Raw genomic sequence first — 21,357 nt, 5'->3', positions numbered from 1 at the left:
CGGGAAAACCGACAGTTCGCTCGGGAAAGTCAACAAAACTGAAACAACGCTGATGAAGTTTTGCCAAGTTGTGTGTGGCGCCGACTTCATCTTATAATGAAATGAAAAAAATATATGATACTGTTATTAATCAGATACACTAGGTACTCCTAGTTGGTACCGACATGAACAATTGTACGACTTTGGAGGTTTCACTTTCCCCTGTAAGTCGGTGCAGTAATACCCTTACATTACTGCACCGACGTAAGGGTAATAAAAACAGAAAAAAAAAACCTTTCCGTTGCGGTAGAAAGAGCCAAATATTACAAAACAAGACTGAATGCCTGAGAGTACAAAAACCTAAGACGCATTGAAAAGATAATAATGTAACTACCTAGTATTTCTTTGAATATTTCATTTGGTTATTGTGTGCATGGGGAAGGTTGGCGGTGTCATCGGTGATATCGTCGACAAAGCACGACAATGCTTTGCGTGCTTTGTGTTCTAACACGTCATTTTTCTCGGATCAATATGGAAACAATCTGCGTTTCAAGGTCAATACCATACAACAACGATACTTGCCCTAGTCGACTTCTAGCTGGCTACCAAGCTATTCGATTTTCACAGAGAGGTCTCGTGTAAATTGAAAACTACCAGTGGTTTGTTTAAAATCTCACCTACTTACGTTCGTTTACCTTTCAATGTAAGGAAAATTATTTCACGTTTTATGGTAGATATTATTTTTGTTTCTGTTTGATAATTCAATTCTTAATTTTTTTTTAATAATAATTATATATTTTCTTGTAAAGCAGGCTATGATTTAAATTATACAATGCAGTTGTATATATTTTATAATCCTAAAAATAAAATCTAATTTTGTTTTATAATTTGTATTTAAAAGTTCAATATTTCATTAAATTAGCCAGCGCTCGAAGATAAAGCAGCTTTTTAGTATAAGTAGCTACTCGTATATTTCTTTCAAAAATACCATTTTTTCCGGCTGATATCTTATTAAAACTTAACTAAAATAAATCCTATGTTACTCGCTGCGAATATAAACGCAAATATATACAATATATCAAATTTTTCCTGTATAAAATATAAGCATAGATAAAGTTTCGAGAACATCGTTCGCCCGTTGGATTAAGAATCGGTTTAAGAACTACTTGAGACGCTACAAATAGTGAGGAGGTTCGTCGCTGTGGAGCCCGGACCATCTGTTGCTTGGGTTTTCTCCCGTAAGAAATGTGACCTGTTGCTTGTATGTTATAGGATATTTTTCTTTAAATTTTGATAGTTTATCTATTGCTAAAAATATACTTATGTTACATGAAGTTGGTATCATCATGAACATCAAATTCAAATATGTATTTCTGATAAATGTATTCATGTAGGTACACCTTTTCACAGTCACTTATGAAGCGTTTATACATATAACATGCTACCACTAATGGTAAGTGATGGTGATAACTACATTTGTTAACTTAAAACTAAATCTAGGAGGAGTTTTTTTTTTGTTATTACCATCTCACAGTCGAATTAATATTTAGTTATGAAGTTAGAGCAATTAATACCCAAGCTTTTAAACATTCATGTAATCCTTAATATAATAATAGCATTTTTCTATAAGCTTACGTTTTATATAACTTTGAACTTATTAAGAGACATCTCCAGGACTTCATCTGGTAATTTGTTATAAAATGATATACAATTACACTTAAATTACTAATTTTATGCAGCCTAGTGAACTGAAGTAAAATTTTATTTTATTATTAATGTGGCGACAGTCCACTTTCCCTTTAAATTTTGAAATATTTTTATTTACATAAATTTAAATTTAAATATGTATTAATTATGCACTGACATAATTTTGGCTTCTTTAAATTTATCTCTTAAAGACCCTCTTATAGAATCACTTGGGCCAATTTTATATATTGCACAAACAGCCCTCTTCTGCAGTACAAAATAGAATCAATATCACCAGCATTACCCCTAAATAATATGCCGTAGGACATAATGCTATGAAAGTAACTAAAAACACAAGTTTTGGCCTCAAACCATTCTACTACTTTAGCGAGACATTTGTTTACATCGTCAAGATTTGTTTCGCATCGTTTAATTTTAAACATCAGTGATGTATCATCAATAAACGATACTATCCCGTGATTGACATACTTAAGGAAGGTCATTAATGTAAATGCGGAACAGAAAAGGTCCTAATATAGACCCCTTAGGGACACCTTTTCCCACAAATGAGCCGTTAGTCCGCTTTCCATTAACGACAACTTTTGAATTCTATCGTTTAGATAGGAACTCCTTAAATCTACATTTATGCCCCGAATGCATCATCATATCAACCTATTACCGGCACACTACAAGGCACGGGTCTCCTCCCAAAACGAGAAGGGGTTGAAGATGTAGACCACTACGCTCGCCCAGTGCGTATAGGTGTCGCCAAACCACTTTGAGAATTCTCAGGCATGCAGGTTTCCTCGCGAAGTTTTCCTTCACCGTTGAAGCAAGCGATATTAATTGTTTAAAACGCAGATAACTAAGAAAAAATAAAGGTGCTTACTAGGATTCGAACTCTGCTCCCCGAAAGTGATGTAGAAGTCCTACCCACTGGGCGCTTTTAGGTAGGTAAATAGTGTACGTATTAGTGAGTAGATAAATAATAATTATGATCTCGTTGTATAAATATATATTTTTGAAAAAGAAAATAATTTAATAATTTTATGTAGGTACAGCTAATGCATGAACTATTTCAATACTACCTAAAATTCATAATTGTAGACTTAATTGTTGCGTCCGTAAGCTAATAGTTGCTTGTTTGCAAATATCTGTTTGTGAAGTATTGAAAGGCTTCATTCTGTCAGTAACATAAACGCTGCAATACTTAGGTCTATACGGAAATAAACTCACCGCAATGCTACATTTAACAGACTATGTATGTTTTGCAAATGGGATGTCAATCGATTCTGCCAAATGAAATATCTGTACCTTTCATTACGGAAATGAGATGAACTTTTAATTAATGAAACGTAAAACGTTTATTGTTCTAGGATTACTCACAAAACTAAAAATGGTTGCTCAATAAAAGCTAAAGGTTTGTCAGGTAGTTCTTTTATAAATACATACATACTCTGGAAAAGTTATAAAATAAAATCATAAGCTTTTATAAAAATTCATACGCCATTACGGGCTAATCACGGGCCATTAGCGCTATTTTCTCTTTAGAAATAAATCGCTATAAACTTACATGTTATCTTGGGAAAGTTAGGTCTACTATGTTTATGAGAGTTGAAGACGTAACCAATTACTGTATGTAAGTAGTGTAGTGATATATGTAACTTAAAATGTTACTTAATTTTTAGTTTATATTTACCATTAGTCTTAACACACACCATTTGTTCTCATGCGGATTGACGTGCTTTATGAATCTTTTATACCGATCACGAGTTAGTGATAAAAAGCTCAACAGACGACTTCACATCGGGTTGAATATCGCTAAATTTTTAACTCCGGGCTCGGATTAAGAATTTCTTTGGAAGAATAATGCGATACATAGCTCCTTCTTCCATCAGATGTCGGGGCAATGGTCTGGATCAGGGTCACCGGGCAGCCTTCGTGAAGATGACCGCCACGTGCAATTCGACGGTGACAGAGCTGCAGCACCGATAGATCCCATGGACGATGCGAGTGACGAGCGTCGAAACCAGAGGCACGCGTGAGTATTTATTTTGTACCTACTAGCTGTCGGCCGCATTCTGCGTCCGCCTTTATTAGGTTTTTTATAAATCCCGTAGGAACCGTTTGTGTTCCTGGGATAAAAAGTAGCCAACTGACATTTTAAACCCCGTCGCATAAGTTAGAAGGAGAAGTTAAGACGGGGAGTTAGAAGTTATACGCGCGCACGCACATGTGGGTGTGTGTGTTCGTCTGTGGCATCGTATTTCGCGAACGGATGAACCGATTTTAATCTTATTCTTTTGCTTGAAAGGATAATTAGTCGGGAATGTTTTTAGCCATGTTTGATGAAAATCGGTCCAAATGGCCGCCATAAAATGGAGGATTATACATATATTATTTCCCAACTGTCTCAATATGGGCATCAAATGAAAGCCACTAGTAGAATACACTATGACAAGCCAAATCCTAGATTGATTCACAGAATAGCGATATAAATTTTTCACCCTTCTTACCCTCATTATGGGGTATCAAATGAAATGGGTTGGTTGACTTGTAGAATAGTGTAATTTAGTGTACAATTTACATATTATTAAGTAGCTCTGTGCGAAAAATCGAATCGAATTGGTTGCTAAGTTAAGACATGAAGGAAGGGCAAACAAACAAACACGATTTCGAATTTTTAATATTAAAAAGGAGGTTTGTTAAAGAAATTAAACACTGAAGGAGGAAAATTAAATGCACCCCGATATGAGCCCTTCTATTTATCCGGAACGAGCTATGTCTGCAATAAGAGTCCAGCGCACGTTTTTCAAATAATTCTTAGCCTATAGTCAAAAGTCAAAGTCAAAAATATCCTTATTCAAGTGCCATCTATGGGCCCATAGATGGCACTTATGATGTTCACATTACATGAGAAATGTGTAACACGTTAGTGAGATGTTGGCAATAACCAACTAAAGCTACGAGGCCCGAGGGTTCCAAACGCACCCTGGTCTAAGAAGTAAAATCTTTTTTTTGTAATCGCGTCCTTGCTTTTAAAACTGAGACACTTCCACATGCTTTCCCTCGGTGACCCACGGTGCATTGCTGATATGACTTGTTGCACAAGCTTGTAAATGGTAACTTGGAAGCTCCTGAACTTTTGCATACCCTATCTTAGTCTGCTAAGAAAAACCTAGATTTGTTACTCGTAAAACATTTTATGAAAACAGCGCGGCGGTAGAACGAACATGGGTAGGGATGCCGCTCTAAATCACCTAAATTGAGTTTATATCTTGCTCGCGCAATAAGAATATTGATTTATTTTATCAAAAGCCGAATGATTTCCAACGTGCTATTACTTAGCTTTGTCAAGCAATCCCAACTGCACTTTTGGATCATAATTTTTAGTTTATTTAAAGTAAAACTTCTTTAGGCGCGACTAGGGAGTAACTCAGATTTTTTTCACTTGGAAGTAACGCTTACGTCAGACGTCCGTGTAGTTTCCGCTGTTTAAAAATAATTATTGGATTGGTCGTAAGTACCTATATGTCATATACTCCACGCTACTTGACTTATACGCCAGTTAAGTGGCATATATCACAATCACTTAGGATTATTTATTTCCAATATTTTCAAACGGATCAATTGTGAATAGCAAAGTGAATAAAAATTCAATGTTAAAAAAAAATTAAATTGCAAAGTTTTTTGAAAATCTCGAAATATACTTGTTTTAATAAATTAATTAATTAAATTATTTATACAATTTCTGACGGTTGCGACATTCTGTAATATTCAATGACAAGGTTATATTGAAATGTGCTGATGTTACCTTCGGTTTTCTACTCCCAATTATTCTATTTAACAAATGAAAATATTTATAAAGTAGTGGAAGTGATATTAATGAATTTTAAATAAAATATAAAATAAAATAGTGAATATTAAATAAAATGGCGGAGTCCCAGGAACATCAATAAATAATGATAAAAGTTTTACTTCAATCGCGTAAAGGTTACACTCCGACACTTTTTTTTTTTTATATTGTAGTATTAGTACTTTTGTTTAACTTTTTTTTGTTTCCTTTACTATAGTGCGTTGTGTTAAAATCTGAAGTGGCTTGTCAAACTGATTACGAACAAAAATATAGATAACATTTCCTTTAATATGTATAGTGAACAAGCTGTTGGTATTCCTTTAATAAATAAATAAAATAAGTTTCAGAGGGGTTGTATGTCTATAATAAATTTATAACTCAAGGTTACCATGTTTTTATAATACCTACCACAAAATTCCAAATAAATCGGGCATACGGATTTTGGGCCTTAAAACTAGGCCGTGTTGTCAAGTAGTAAATGAGAGAATGATATTTAAACAGATCTAAATAAGCTATTACTATGCATCTACATAATGCCAGCTTTCAATCGAAAAAAAAGGGAATTTGAAAAATAGTTCCATTCATTTGAGAACTACGATGCCACATACATACACACAAATACATTGATATACCGATACATAAAAACACATATTGCCCTATAATACTCCACTTTCTGATATAAACTTTAAAAACAAATCTAAGCGAACAAACACGAGGGTCAATACTTAAAGTAGTTACCTATAAATACATTCAGATAAAAATTACTTAAAGTCAGAGTTACCTACCTACTATTAACCTGTAAAAGAGTATACAAAAGAGTATTTTATTATAATGTTTGAGATCTGAAAAAGATTAGCTAAACGCGAACGTTGGCTGGCTCCGGCAAAAGCGACGTTCGACGTACAAGCGCGGAAGTGTCACCTGGATGGGACAAAAATAGTAGTCGCGTGACTTTGGCATTGTACCTAATTCTGAAGTAAGTCAAGCTCGAGCTTACTTCACAATCGTATGTAGGCGGCGTCGAGTTAAACCTCTGGGTGAACTGGCCGTGTTTTGTTCTGTTTTGATTCCGCTGACCTTGTGTTTGTTTCCCGCACGGTATAATGCCTGTAACGTATGCGCGATCTTCCGATGTGCAGGAAACACGGTGAGTGCCATGCACCACACGTTCACGTCACATCATATTAGCACAGTGGCGTGCGCAAGGTAGGCGTTAATCAGGCATATCATATAAAATTTAAAATCTTCACATAATAAAGTAGGTACTTAGTACCGAAAGAAGTGGCTATAAACAAGGTGATGACTTCCAGACAACAACTGCAGTCAAATGTCTTTCATGGAAATAATTATTTAATTAATATGGTTGTACACGCGTAGCTGTTTAAATTTGACTATTTGAGTAGATATATAAATAGCTTGCTGTACTTTTTCTCTATTAAGCAATTTGATCTGCGCCAAATCATATTCACCAAGATCGATTCGATTAAAATCTTCATTTCTGAATACCATAATTTTCGGTTTAATTTTTTAATGAGCACTGCCTACCTTAAGGTTTCTATTAGAGAAGATTTTACATTATAAATCATTTGCCTACTTTAATGCCCACCTCGTTCAATACCCTCCTTATCAGAATGCTCCATAAAGGAATTCAATATCACCCACAAACGTTCCCAGTGAAAACATTTTCTAAGGAAAATATGCGACCGTTTTTCTATCTGAGTTCACTTTTACCAATAAATATTATAAAACGGAATAATAATTAAGTGGTACCGTACCGGAGGTAGAATAGTAAGTGCAGTGAAGTGCTCTCCATTGGGACTGAATGAAATTGCACGCTCTATTTTACGACTATTTTTAATTTATTAAAGCGTTTTAGTTACAGTTGGAGACATCTTCATAGATATTTAATATCGAAGTTACAGAACTAGAGGTATCCGCGCTGTTGGTATGCTTTGATCAATTTAAGCAAAGTCCTCTTGCCATTTGATGCTAAAATCGACTATCGAAATCCACTGGTTGGACTAGACTACTGAAAACTGTTCATATACGAGTAGCTCTTGTCATGATAGTCAGAGAGTCGTCTGCTCACTAGTTGCTCAATATCACCATCACTAAAATAATCATTAAAAACCAAAACGAAGAGGTAGTGGGAAGGATTTGGTGTAGCACGTTGGCCATACAAGTTTTGACAGCATCGTCACTTACCACCAGGAGGTATTGCAGTCAAGGACTAGCTTGTATTGGAATAAAAAGAAATTAAAACTTGAATTAATTAATTGAGAAAGCTACTTACTTAAGTGTATTGAAAGCTTATTTAAAATCGTAGAATAATTCACCCTATGACAATATCACATTTATTTTACCGTCCGGTTCTTATTAAATGAGCGTTTTATTTTAAAAGAGACAAAATCAACGTAAGTCGATTATGTTTAATGTACAAAAGACAGTAAATGATTCATGATTAAACGTATACCTAGTCCTACTGTCTACTACAGCGTTGGACGGAGCGCAAGTGGTTTGATTTTGTCCATTGAATAGTTTTTTCCTCTCTATACAAATATGTTAATAATAAATATTAAGATTATTAACATATAGACTGTGACATTAATATTTATAGTTACGCTAAATATTCATGTCACAGTATATATAAGTCTGAACACTAAGACCGCCGCCACTTTTTTTATTTTTTTATTCTTCTATAAGTTGACTCCAATTTCAAGGTGGTACGTGTTGATACAACCTAAGATAGTAGCGGGCTAACCTCTTAGGGGTATGGCAGTTATATTACACCCATTGCTAATCGTTTTCTACGCGGCATTTTGACGGTAGTGTAGCCTGGCCCAGCTTCCCACCAGTAAAGATCAGTGAAAATACAGAAATCATATCCCCAATCTTTCTCCACCGGAGAACCAAACCCGGGACCTCCCACTAATAAATTCACTGTGCTCACCACTGCGTCAAAATCATCCCGGCGCGGTGGCTTTATTGTCGGTGACTTCGCATCTCGGTACATGTTGAAAAACTTTGACGGCCGCACTAAGTCAGAAACTTAAACTCAGCCGATATCGCGACTGAGCGAATACGAAAGTCAAGGACATGCCATCGGTGTGTTGCCAAAAGTTACAGAGAACACGCGCGGGTGCAAGTCTTCTACATATTCCTATAAAGCCGCCGGTGGCAAAACTAAGGTCAATGTCGTCGGGTTTTGTTGTTACAATTTACCCAAAGAAATGGTGCGAATCGCAATCAACCTAGACTAGCTAAACTTAATTACTCCAGCGTTGTATTTTAATCCAATGGCATAGACAGATTGAGCGTCTCGCTCCATTAGTATTCCGACCGGCCCAAACGTTCCGGCCACCTCACACAGACACACTTCGCGCTATCTGCACCCCACGTCCTTGCGTTACCACTGCACTATAAGAAATACCAATAAATGGTTTTGGCATTGGATGTTTTATTTCATTCGTGAGCCCGCATTTGTTTACCATTGATGAGTTTGAACCCATAAAACTCATTAAAGTTGATAACGAGAAATATGTATAAATACTTGACATTTATTAATTTGTTATTGAGGTTCTATACTTTATGTAGTTATATAGCTCTCAGTTTATGGCAGTTTGGCAATGGAAAGGCCATACTTTAGAAGCGGAGGGAAATTGTCAATACGATGGACTAGCGTTGCTAAGCCAACCGTGCACTCAAAGTTATATCCAAAGGGCACAATATCAAATTACCTGGCGAAAGTTACAAATAATCCGGTATAGATTGTCACGATCAATAGCCAGGCTCAGGAAGTATCCTTAAATAGTTGGAAAATCCAAAAGTGCACGCCTCATAATCTCATTCATTACAATAAAATTGAGATTATTTGTAAATAATAATTAAACTAAATTGAATTATACCGTGAAAATTAATAGGCTTCTATTCCTCAAAATACTTAAGCCTATAAAAAAAACCAACTCGTTAAGTGAAATTTTTCGCTCCTTATCGTGACCACAAGATAAGGGATCCGCACATACAGACAACCGGACGTCCTCGACAGAACTTTTTTAAACAATTTTTTAATTAGTTTAAATAATAAAAAGAGATTTAAAAATATAATGAGTGTTTAAAATTGTATTTATCTTCTATTTATATTCACTCGTAAAAGCAATAAAGGATAAAAAAAGTAACATTTTAAGTTGGAGAATCACTTGGTGTGCGTAAACTGACAGTGATACCCACCTCAACGCTTCGCTTATGAGGCGTGCAAAACTGTATTTCCTGTCATCACCTTTTACAGCTTAGTATTTAATTTGTAAAGTAGTCCAAATACATTATTACATATCAGTACCCTTAGTAAGTGATTTGAAAGTGCGAGGTAGTAGAGTCGTTTTTAAATATGTAATTTGGTGCCTTCGCTAAAATAATCATATTAGTTTTATATTTTGATTTAATATCAACTCCATATTCAGCCTTCTTTTTCTTCACTGTGCCGTTTTCGGCACGTAAGCTTTTCGTTTGTAATACTTCGAACTTCTCCCGTTTAGCTTCACGTCAAGCTTGTTCCAGAAGCCTAGCAGGTAGCCCATGTTGCCGAGGATATCCGGAAATGTGGAGACTAAACATGTTCCACTGCCATTCATCCATTCCACGTTCCATAGTTCTATTTTTGGGCCATGGCTTTAAAGCATTCACCCTCCACGGCACTGGGTACATGGGTGCATTCCGAGTCTCGAGTATTCTTCTACAAGTTAACACTTGACTGCAATATAATCTGGTGGTAGACGTCGATGCAGTCTAAAATACTGCAGGCTGACGTGTTGGCGGTACAGCAGTTATTAACCCCTTGTCGGTTTCTAGATGGCATCGTACAAGAACTGCTTGGCGACATTTATTTGTCGGGTGGGTGAAAGTTCATCGAAACATTAAAATTTCTCTGCAAAATAAGCCTAATTTCATTCGTTCTGCAAAAATTACTAGCTGTAGAATTGTGAGCTATAATACATCAACGATTAGTTATGTTTTACTCCAGGTTCCAGTGTTTCGGTATTCTAAAACGAGTTTACCATAGCGTCCATACTAATCTCGTACTAAAGGTATTGTAGCTGATCATGCTTACCACTAGACGAGTGCCTCGTTTGTATAATTAATTAACTCACCTAATTTATCATTATCCTAATTAATCTTCCAATGCTAGGCACGGCGAGCGGGGTTTAGAGCTTAGTTCGTACCTGTATTACAAATTTTGTACTACAGATTTTCATTTTACAAATGTTCTGCCAAAACCAGTAGCTCTAGGATTTTGGTTTAAATTTGAACTTGAAAACAATGAAAACAAGTTTAAAAATTTACATTCTAGCGTTTCGATACCTTTTCAAAAACAACTCGAACCTAGAACGTAGTAAGGGAATAACAGACTAAAGACACAGAATTGCTTGACTTTAATATAAAATGAACAGAGATCGTTTTAAAGTAGTAACCTAAGCTCACACAATAGATGTTTATTTAAAAATAGGTTCTGCTATAAGCAAAAGTGGAAAAATATAAGTAAAGCATTAAACTTGGTATTTATAATATGACTTTAGTGTAACGTTGGAAAGTTACGAGCAGAGTATTCTGTTGGTAACTATTTCGGCTTTTTCCATTCTACGTATTTGTTTGTTCAGAAAAGTTTTTGATTCATTTGAGTCCAGTTTTCAATTTAATAACTGTAACAGTCGGTTTTTAATTTCACTACCTGGGCTCTAAGGGTGTTCATACAATACACGATTTGCGGTAACGACACGCTGCACACAACGCGATTTGTCGTTCTTACGTTTTTCACGCTTGCCGATTATGTAGCCAATAGGACGGATCGAGGATCTGTTTGGTGTGGAGTATACGGATTGAAGTAATTATAAATTACACCATACAGATTCTGCTGCTGTTCGCGGAGTATAGCAAATTAAGCTTAATTTTCATAATATATTATGGATTTCCGCAAAGTAACGCCTGCTTCTATCCAATAGGACGGGACTAACACCTACTCAGCTCCATTAGCTTTTGCTTTAGGTCCTCTTCTATTAGCTGCTTAAAGCGCTGATTAAGTGATTTTGAAGTACTTAATGCTCTATTTTCACCTGGCACTTAATCAGTCAAGGCTGTTTCAATGGTTGCTTGAGCAATAAGCTTTAGCGCTGATTAGTTGAAGTTGTAGTTGTTCAGTCGTCATCACACTTCGAATAACGATGGTAAAACACATGTACCTATTCTATGATTGTTTATTTTGTTGTGTATAGCTGAAAAGCTACGGAAATGTTCATGGAATGCGTCTCTATAGAAAACACTAGTATTGTACACAAAGCAGAATAATGGCCTTCGCACATCAAGTCGACCCAGTTCCACTCGACTCAAAGTAAATGATTGAAATGTGAGCTTTATGCCATATAATATAAAATATGTTGTGTGATGAGTCCACTCATTGTCCAGTCAAGTGGTACAAAAATGTTGAAACGAATAACATAAATACACAATTTAGTGTTTTCATTCAGCCTAGTCGGTTTTAAGTGTAAATAGTCCCTATGGTTGCAGAGCGTCGTGTAGCTTTAAAAAAAAACCATTATCAACCACTAAGATGATAAATGATTATACTAAACACCAGTAGCGTGCATAGAGGGTATGCAGATGATATGAAATAAAAATCTCCAGTATATAAAAAACATAGCTATAAAAATCCATCCTTAAGTATCTATAACTTGTACTGGAGATTTTCTTTATTTTATATCATCTGCATACCCTGTGCATACCCTCTATGCACGCCACTGCTAAACACTAAGAACCAGTAACAAAAAATATATAGTTCGAATTTATGCGGTGGCATCATAAATCCTCGAAAAGGCAGCACCACCGACGACATAGTTTACACGTGGTCTGCAAAACGTGTACCGATGGCATTTCGTCTCAGTCTACTCCATATATCCAGCGTTGGCCTGGGATATCAATCGATCGTCGGGTGCAAAAGCGCACTTTGTATTAATGATGTAGGAAATTAATACGTAGATACTGCACTCCACGATAGAAACTTAATACTTTTATGAACATTCATTCGGTTGTTTTTTTATTTATACTACCTACCTGGAGGTAGCAGCTGCGTAAAGGTATCGGATTTATTTCATTATGCATGCATAATCCTATCATTTACAACAGTATCATTATTTCCAAAGGATTCATCATTTATTCCTTTAATCCATTGCAGTTTGGCATTAGGTATATTTGATATTGAATTTAAATTACAGAGTGATCGTTTTTTAGCGTAATAGAAACTTATTTTTATTCTACATCCATTATGATATTATGCGCTTGTTTTAAAGAGGCATACAACTTTAAAATTAAACAAAATACATGAGAGCAAAGTAAATAGCGATGTTTTTAGGTTCATTTAATGCCATTTGTGTGAAAAATAATTTGTATGGCGTCACATGGCAAGCTCGAATAAATTATATTAAATTAAATTTTCTACCATTTTTATCCATAAACCATGGCCGTATAGAACTGGCTTTAGTAACAGTATAGCTTTTTGTGACAGCTCGTCTGGGAAGGTGTTGCCATGCTTATTACCGCCGCTAAGCAGCATTGCTATGTTCCTGTCTGAAGGCCGTAGTTGGTGGTGTAATAACTTTTTATTTTTTTATAAATATATTACGACAATACACACATTGCCATCTAGCCCCAAAGTAAGCGTAGCTAAGATTACTGATGAATATTTTTTATGAAATAATAAACATAAATACTTATAATATACATATAAACACCCAGATACTGAAAAACATTCATGCTCATCACACAAACATTTTCCAGTAGTGGGAATCGAACCCACGGCCTTGGACTCAGAAAGCAGGGTCGCTAACCGCTGCGCCAATCGGCAGTCAACTGCAGGCACATGAGGCTTGGCACGACTCAGGTAGATGGTCACAGATCGGCACTCTGTAGGAACTGTTCCTGGCATTTCCTGCGAAGTGTTGCTTTATTTATAGGCGATGGCTTTTCACTAACCATGGTGAGCCATCTGCTGCAACCAACCTTTTATTTGTACGGAATAAAAAAAATAAGTGTTTGTACTTATGTACACGCGTTACAGTTCTTTGGCGTAACATGACAACAATCTTTTCCAAAATTTTATCTTTCGCCTTATTCTAAAACGCCTATGCGTTCGCCTTTGTAGAAAAAACGACACTAACAATAGAAAAAAGGGAATAATAATACATTGAAAGTTATTATATATTATAGGTATAACGCATTATGTAGTTATGTCATTATCGGACAGCCAAGTTTCACTAAACATTAAAATTTAAGATTTTTTAACATAAATACTTATAATATACAGGCAAACACCCATATTATGAAAAATATTCATGCTAATCACAAGAACGTTCTAGTTGTGGGAATCAAACCCAAAACATTGGCCAATTTGCCAATCGGCCTAAATAAACTATAGATGTGATGTTAGTTTGCCATAACAAAGTTGTAATTAGATATATACTAGCTGCACCCCGCGATGTTTACCGCGATAAACAAGTCTGTAAACTTAATGGCAATAAAAATACGAGAACACACCTTTTCACAACGGGTAACACCGCGGGACGCGGCTATTAAAATAATAGATTTACCAGTTGCACCATCTTGTTGACCAAATACCATTTAAATGAGGAACAAAAAAGTGGTCTTACACTTGGAAATCAATCAATAATAGAATAATTGCCGATCTTCAGTCCGGTATAGTAGTAAACAATAATAATTGGACTTCCGTTTGCTTTCCATTTGGTACCAGTATTCCTGCAATCAAATCTAAACACAAATGGCAAAATAACCTTTGGTTATTGCCGGTCAATGGCCATGCGGCCATTAATTATTTCTTAATATTTTATTACTTTTTTAAAATATCATCCCTTACATCCACTTAACGCGACTTCCTACAACTATTTACATACGACTTTTTTATCTGCGGAGGTCTGCTTAAAGGATACAATAATTTGATGAAAAGTTCTCAAATTAATTTATCCTGCAGACCCGTGTTTTCGTGATATCCTAACATTCCTTACATCATCCTCAGCCTTTAACGCACCACTGCTTGTCAAAAAGGTCATCTCTCATAGGAAAGAAGATAGAGCATTTAGTTGTAAATTCTCCACGCTGCTCCGATGCAGATTGGCAGGATATTATCCCTTCATCCTATCAACCCATTAACGGCCCACTACAGGGCACGGATCTCCTCCCACAAAGAGAAGGGCTATTATAAATAAATAATAAGAATAAATATACTACGACAAAACACACACCGCCATGCAGTCCCAGAGTAAGCGTAGCTTGTGGTATGGCTACTAAGATAACTGATGAATATTTTTATGAATAATATACATGTAAATACCCATTATAACTTATCAGTTAATGTAGCAGGGACCGACAATGGCATAGCGTGCTTTTCAAGGCGCGATGTGGACCGCGGAAATAGCCTTACTCAAGTATGAAAGTGAGACCATTTTTTTTTGGCCCATAAAAATCAAAACCAGGATTTTGCGATGTTTATTCGTATTATACGACAACTCGGATGAGTCGGACAGAAATACGTTGTCAATGTATTATACCTAATTTTTTATTTTATATAGGCGGCATTTGCATGCTCACAAGGCCAGAAAGTATTCGTTGCAAGAGGGTGCGAGAGGTGGCGGGTTGGATATAGAGCGGCGGATTTCAACGGCACCTACAGATGAACCGCTTCCCGAGGTCGACCAGGATGAGCTACGCAGCCACCGAAGCGATGACCCGAGGACTCCGCGCCGGCACAGGGTTCAACCACGGGCAAGTTACAGCACCAGCTATATCAATATTACATTGTTCATTACTCAGCAACCGAGAAATTAATAATGAACATCAGTAATCATCATTAATAGATTGCTGGACTAAAGTTCTCCCTCAACGGGAGGGTTTGCCTATAATCGCCGCCCTGAACAGGTTGGTGTTCGCAGTACTTATACTACTAGTACTAGCTTAGAAGACTACTAGTTCTACTTAGTAGTAGAACTAGCTAAGAGGACGCTGTTGTCCGTTTTCCCATATATTCCTTATCTAATAAACAAAATAAGAAAGTAAAAAAATTAACTTTATTAAAAAATGGCAGATGTATAAGCGATCTTGTTACGTTAAGCGATCTACTCCATACAACGCTTAATGGAAGAATCAAGATTAGGAAAAACTGTCTAGTTCAATAGATCAACAGAGTTAGGATTGCACCCTAAACCGCGTGTTGTGCGAGACGTGTTTTATTGTATAGTTTCTTTGTGTTTTGATGCAATTCAACTTTTCTAGCTATCGAGATAAAATTGTTGCCTGTACAATAAATCAAAATCTTAGTTTGCTATAAGTAATCTACGGTTATATCTAGTATTTTTTAATTTATCTGTGTCTCTAAAAATCATCCAAAATACGCTCTTAGATCTATAAGGTGTAGTTTATATTTTTTTTACTCCTTTAGGCAACTACAAAGATTATCAACAAAAACTGACACGTTTCGCGCGGCGTAAGAAATAATTTAAAGTACATTCATTTACAAGTGCTCAACTTCTATTTTGATAACAAAATAAAATTGTATTCAATATACATTTATTAATAATATCGAATAAGAATCAATTTATAGAAAGCCTCATTCATTCACATTCAAAAATTATAGAACTAATACTGAAAACTGAACCGACTTATTACCACTAAGGTAATCTTTTACATATATTTTTTATATCTTTGTGCGTTCTTTTAGAACTCGGAAAGTACCAATTAGATTTCGGTAATTATGATAATTTTGTACGCCAATTACAGCAGTATATGTAGAACATGTATTATGCTAAACGTTTATGTTTTGTGGACAAAAACAATTAATGTTGTGTCGTTGGCTAACTCTCAGCACGTGGGGCTATTTGACAACAAAAATTCACAAAAACGGTTCCAATTTCTGTAGGTTCTGAAAGTACCTACCGAATTTCTTAAAATATTAACCGTTCGTCTGCGGTAATATTTTTAAAGAGAAGAGTAAAGTTTACTATTTTATCTTTGGCTTTTTTATTTTGCAAAATATAACATATGCATGTCTCATTTTAATTATTGTAAATTAGTTTGATGTCAAATTATTGTTTTTTTACTTCAATTATTACTTACAGGGTTCCACGGTGCATGTCAGTCGAAAGGATGGCGGTGATAAAGTCCAAACAATTTTCTCTGACGCCACTTTGAAGAAAATGTACGACCATAGTCCGCATTCAGTAAGTCTGCTTAAGCCAAATTTTGCGTAAAACTAAATTGTTATCTGTCTAATTAGGTACCTAGGTTTCCTACTTTATAACTGATATGAATGGAATTCGTTTTGATACATATATCGGCGATGATTGTTAGTAATCTCAGCGGTAAGATATAGCGTAGGCTTATAAACTAGAAATTTATAAAAATACACCATTTTCACTCAGTATGTCAACTACGCAGGTGTTCGTCCAATTGGACGAGCTGCTCGCGACCGAGGATGGTGACGCTGAGTGGAAGGAAACGGCCCGTTGGATCAAGTATGAGGAGGATGTGGAGGAAGGCTCAGCTAGATGGGGCCGCCCACACGTGGCCTCGCTGTCCTTCCACTCCTTGCTTAACTTGCGTCGATGTCTAGAAAACGGCGTGGTGTTGCTCGACCTCGACGAGAAAGACCTACCTGGAGTGGCATACAGGTATTAAATAAAATTACTCATGACGGCCTTGCATTTCTCTTTTAATTATATATAGTGGTAAAGCGTTTACGCTTATGACATGCATGCAAAACAGTGTACCTAGCTGTTATTTATCGATTATTCTCTGCAACATTCAAATATTAGCAAACTCATAACATAAAGCGAGGTCAATCTTGACAGTTCTTTTATTTAGTGGTGTCAATTACACGTTGTTGCGACCGCAAATCGCAGTTAGCTTAGGCCATGGCGTAGTATTATCTGGCCTTAGGGTGAAATTAAACACGATGAGGGTATTCATGGTACATTTCAAAAAGGCCGTGTATTTTTTCTTTTAAATATATCTACTTTTACATACTTCTAGCGTTTATGTTATGGTAACTTTATAATATATATTTTTTTTTATTAAGTTGTTTTAATAAATAAATAAAACTTTTAAAGCTATTAAGGTTCTTTGAAATGAAATCCTCTGTTCAAACACCAGAATTGGCTTAATTTTTATCTGCTTGAGGATTTTGTTAAAAGAAATAAAGTGTTAGATAAATAAAACACGCGAGCAACATTCCGGGCTATTTCATTTTTTTTTCTTTATTAGGGTAGTGGAGAGTATGGTGACAGAAGGGTTAATCGAGGAAGATGATAAACCAGTGGTGATGCGTTCACTTCTGCTGCGTCACCGACATGTCCACGACGAACGATTCCGATTTTCCATCAGTGGACGCAAACATTCCTCATATACCAGTTTACAAGTAGGTATTCCACAATTCCCATCCTAAAATGTTCTCTTTTGATCCTTTACATAGGAACACGCATATTTTACACACAGCAACAACAATAATATTTTTTACGCAGTCAACATAATTTATAGGTCATATACTTGGGTATATGACCTATAATTATTAAACATTTTTTTCATAGGTAGCGAGTAATACTTTCTTATGTATTTTCCCTGTAGATTTTTACAAAGTTTTGTAGCTTGTTAGAGTTGGGTTGTGATAAAAGTAATTTATAAGCGCGCATTTAATTTTTTTTTTTATAAATTTTTAAATAAAGGTCTTCGGATGTATTAATTCACAACCTCGGTGTGTATTTGTGAGATAAGTAAATTTTTGCATAAGAACAAAGTATTTGACTCGTATGCTTTCTAATCCTCGTACCTGTAGTTTTTAATTAAGAAAATCTCATTATAAAGGTAAAAAATAATTATAAGTATGTACTCATCATAAGTGTTCTCTAAATGACAGTTTTTTTAGACTTCGACGTTTGTTGAATATTTATATATTACGTGATATTGATAATGTCATGTAACAAACTAAGATAGGTATAATATACAACGCGCAAAAAGCAAAGATTACTGTTATCTCAGCATACGATGTATTAATTACTAATAGCAGTTACCCGCGCCTACGTCCGCACTAAAATTCTGTTTGCTCGTTTCCCTATAAAGTAAGTCCTCCACCTGCCTATAAAAATACCGACAAATCGGTTTAACATATCTTAAGATTAGCCTAAACAAATCGATTGACCAACAATTCAAAATTGTTTCAAATAATAAACAAAGTAATATTTATTTGGAAAACATTCTTTCAGCATGCTATCTCATTATTGAATGTTAGATACTATGTAATGAAGCAGACACCTGAAATGACTTCTGTTTGATGACTTTTTTTAAACAAACATATTTGACGATTATCTTTTATCTAAAATATTATGTTCCTATTTAATTTGGCAATGTCGGATGGTATACGCCCGTAAGTAAAGCTAACTATCCAAATTAAAAATAACATGATCATCGAACTACTTCCGTTGATAATAATTGTTACGTTAAGGACGCAAGTAGGTACGCACTTAGAAACAGTGCAGTATCTACAATTTTATTAAAATTCACACACGAACTTAATGCTTAAATCAAATATTTTTTTTACATCTATCATCGTCTCTGATTATAAAAATGTGACGCTCGATTATACAATAAACATAACACTGTATAATAAAAACTTTAGTACAAATGAAATTAAAATCGCGCTCTATAACTTAGTGATCGCAAAACTAGCTAATTAGTCGATGGATTGACTTGTAATATTTACACTACGTTGCGTTTCTGTTTAGCTTCTAATATCAAAATAAGCTACACGTGGCTGGGTTCTGCTTGTATCTTATTAACTAATGAGACAAATCGATCTGGATTATGCGAATAGTTATTATTATGATTAAATTACAATCTATGTAGACTCATACCTTGGTACATGGAATTACTAGAAAACAAAATATTCTATATTATCATAAAAAGTATAGGAAAAATTAGGTAGATCGAATAGGTATGTAAGGTAGATTTAAATGTTGCTAAAACTGTAGAAATATTACTTTGCAACGTAATCGTAACCAATGACAGAGTCACGTTTATCAGAGATTACGATAAAAGGTTTGGCATGTCCGTAACGATTTGTGTAAAAATATTCAAGGCTAGCCAAATAAATAAAAAATAAGATTTATTTCACTTATCATTATATCAATCGAGAGATTAATTTTTGACGCCACTTTATCACAATATGGTGGGTAGGTACTTTTCCTTAACTGTCAAATGTACATCGAACATACTCGTATCTAAAACAATGGTTTCCTGTAATTGTTAAAACAACGCCGACCTTGTTATTTAGTTCCTACTTAGATTTGCTAGATCCAGTGGCGTACCAAACTATATAATCAAGGGCCTATGTAAACTTAAGAGTAAATACTCTAAAATATTTGACAGGGAATTTTATTAAAAAAAAAATTATTACCTGTCCGCGTTAGGAATGTGGGTTGGTTAAATAGGTACTCCCGTGTCCCGGAGAGCACGCTTAATGCCTATCTATACCCAGCAATGCTAGTTAGGCTGCAGCAGTTGAAATAATTTAAAGGTGCAAATCTATATCAAGTGATTTCAGATCGAGCTGCTTGAAGCTTTATGGTCAATTCTATAAAATTAAAGCAATTTTTTTTAACGAGGACTTTCACTCTATCGAACTTTGAGCTTTAGGGCCCCGAGGTACTTCTTCAAATAGTCTCTAGATACTAGCTAAAATATCTCAGTAAAGCTCTTTTAGAAGTTGAATGCCAATCAAGGATGCCATTTCCCTTTAAATGAATCGCTAATTTAAGAGATTACGTTATGACTTTTTGAATGAATGAATGAATGATGTAGTTTGTAATGCTTTAACTTTCCTATTGACGTGAGTACCTAACTAGCGTGAAAATGTAAAATGATAAGGAAGTAAAAAATAAGTTCTAAAATCGTATGACTTGATTTGAGGATCAGAGGCGAAGATTGCGGACTGCGGGTGGCCATGGGTAGATGCGGCAGTTCTTAGGGGCCTGCATTACATATTTCAAGCAAGCCGGAAAAAAAACACGAACCTCTATTTATTCTTCATTTTAACTCTTGTCATGTCTATAGTTAAAAGTATGGAATTCCCATCAGATTCCAAGTTACGACACCCTGTCAGAGGCGAACGTTTTGTTGCGTATCGCACATCGCATACACGGAACTCTTCCCACAATGGAAAGGTTTTATAATCAACATGCTGGTAAGACGGGTTGGCGATCGCAGTAGACGGTAGTAATAACGTAGAGGAAACTGCTGTCCGCGCAAGTTGCGATTCCTTAATCGCCTCGTACGTCACCCGCGGGAAGAGGATGGATGGTGACAACTGTATACTGATCTGCCGTCTCCACCCGTCACGTCCCTATGTATGAGATATGCTTTAAGAATTGCTATTTTGTGCTGTATTACAAGTGTCAAGTATAGGTTGGTTGACATACTGTGTTGCGCAGTCGCTGTGGTTGGACGAAGGACCGGCGGGGGGTCCCAGCTCGCGGCAACGCTGCTCAGTGTGCTCCACCGGCGCCGGCACCTGCCGCCGTCACAGCGCCCACATACTTGTACGGAATACTCATGTGCGCGTGCTAACCAAAATCAATCCTTGCACGCAGTAGCCTACGTATCGACATCATTCATCATCCAATAAAAATATTCGTCCATTTATTGGACGTTGTTATGCAAAAAGTACCAATCCACACTTAGATAGTTCGAGATATTTTTCAAGTCACGCGCCAGCGTGTCAAGCCTAATTCAATCCA

General features: G+C 35.8%; 1 protein-coding gene across 3 annotated transcripts in view; it reads left to right on the top strand.

Moving 5' to 3' along the window:
• LOC120636522 (anion exchange protein 3) overlaps window positions 1-21,357 on the top strand; it is a 93,974-nt gene that overhangs the window by 65,799 nt on the left and 6,818 nt on the right. Inside the window, exons 4-9 of one of the 3 annotated variants that reach the window (XM_039908034.1) lie at window positions 3,564-3,706; window positions 15,148-15,340; window positions 16,690-16,791; window positions 17,009-17,241; window positions 17,834-17,987; window positions 21,052-21,159. In XM_039908034.1, the coding sequence (XP_039763968.1) occupies window positions 3,564-3,706; window positions 15,148-15,340; window positions 16,690-16,791; window positions 17,009-17,241; window positions 17,834-17,987; window positions 21,052-21,159 (933 nt within the window). Of the gene's footprint in view, window positions 1-3,563; window positions 3,707-6,536; window positions 6,669-15,147; window positions 15,341-16,689; window positions 16,792-17,008; window positions 17,242-17,833; window positions 17,988-21,051; window positions 21,160-21,357 lie in introns of those variants that run through there. The other 2 variants (XM_039908036.1, XM_039908035.1) reach the window with 2 other exon arrangements.

Source organism: Pararge aegeria, chromosome Z, assembly GCF_905163445.1.
Source record: "Pararge aegeria chromosome Z, ilParAegt1.1, whole genome shotgun sequence".
NCBI classification, from domain to species: domain Eukaryota; kingdom Metazoa; phylum Arthropoda; class Insecta; order Lepidoptera; family Nymphalidae; genus Pararge; species Pararge aegeria.
This window is presented reverse-complemented; position numbering and strand designations above follow the sequence as displayed.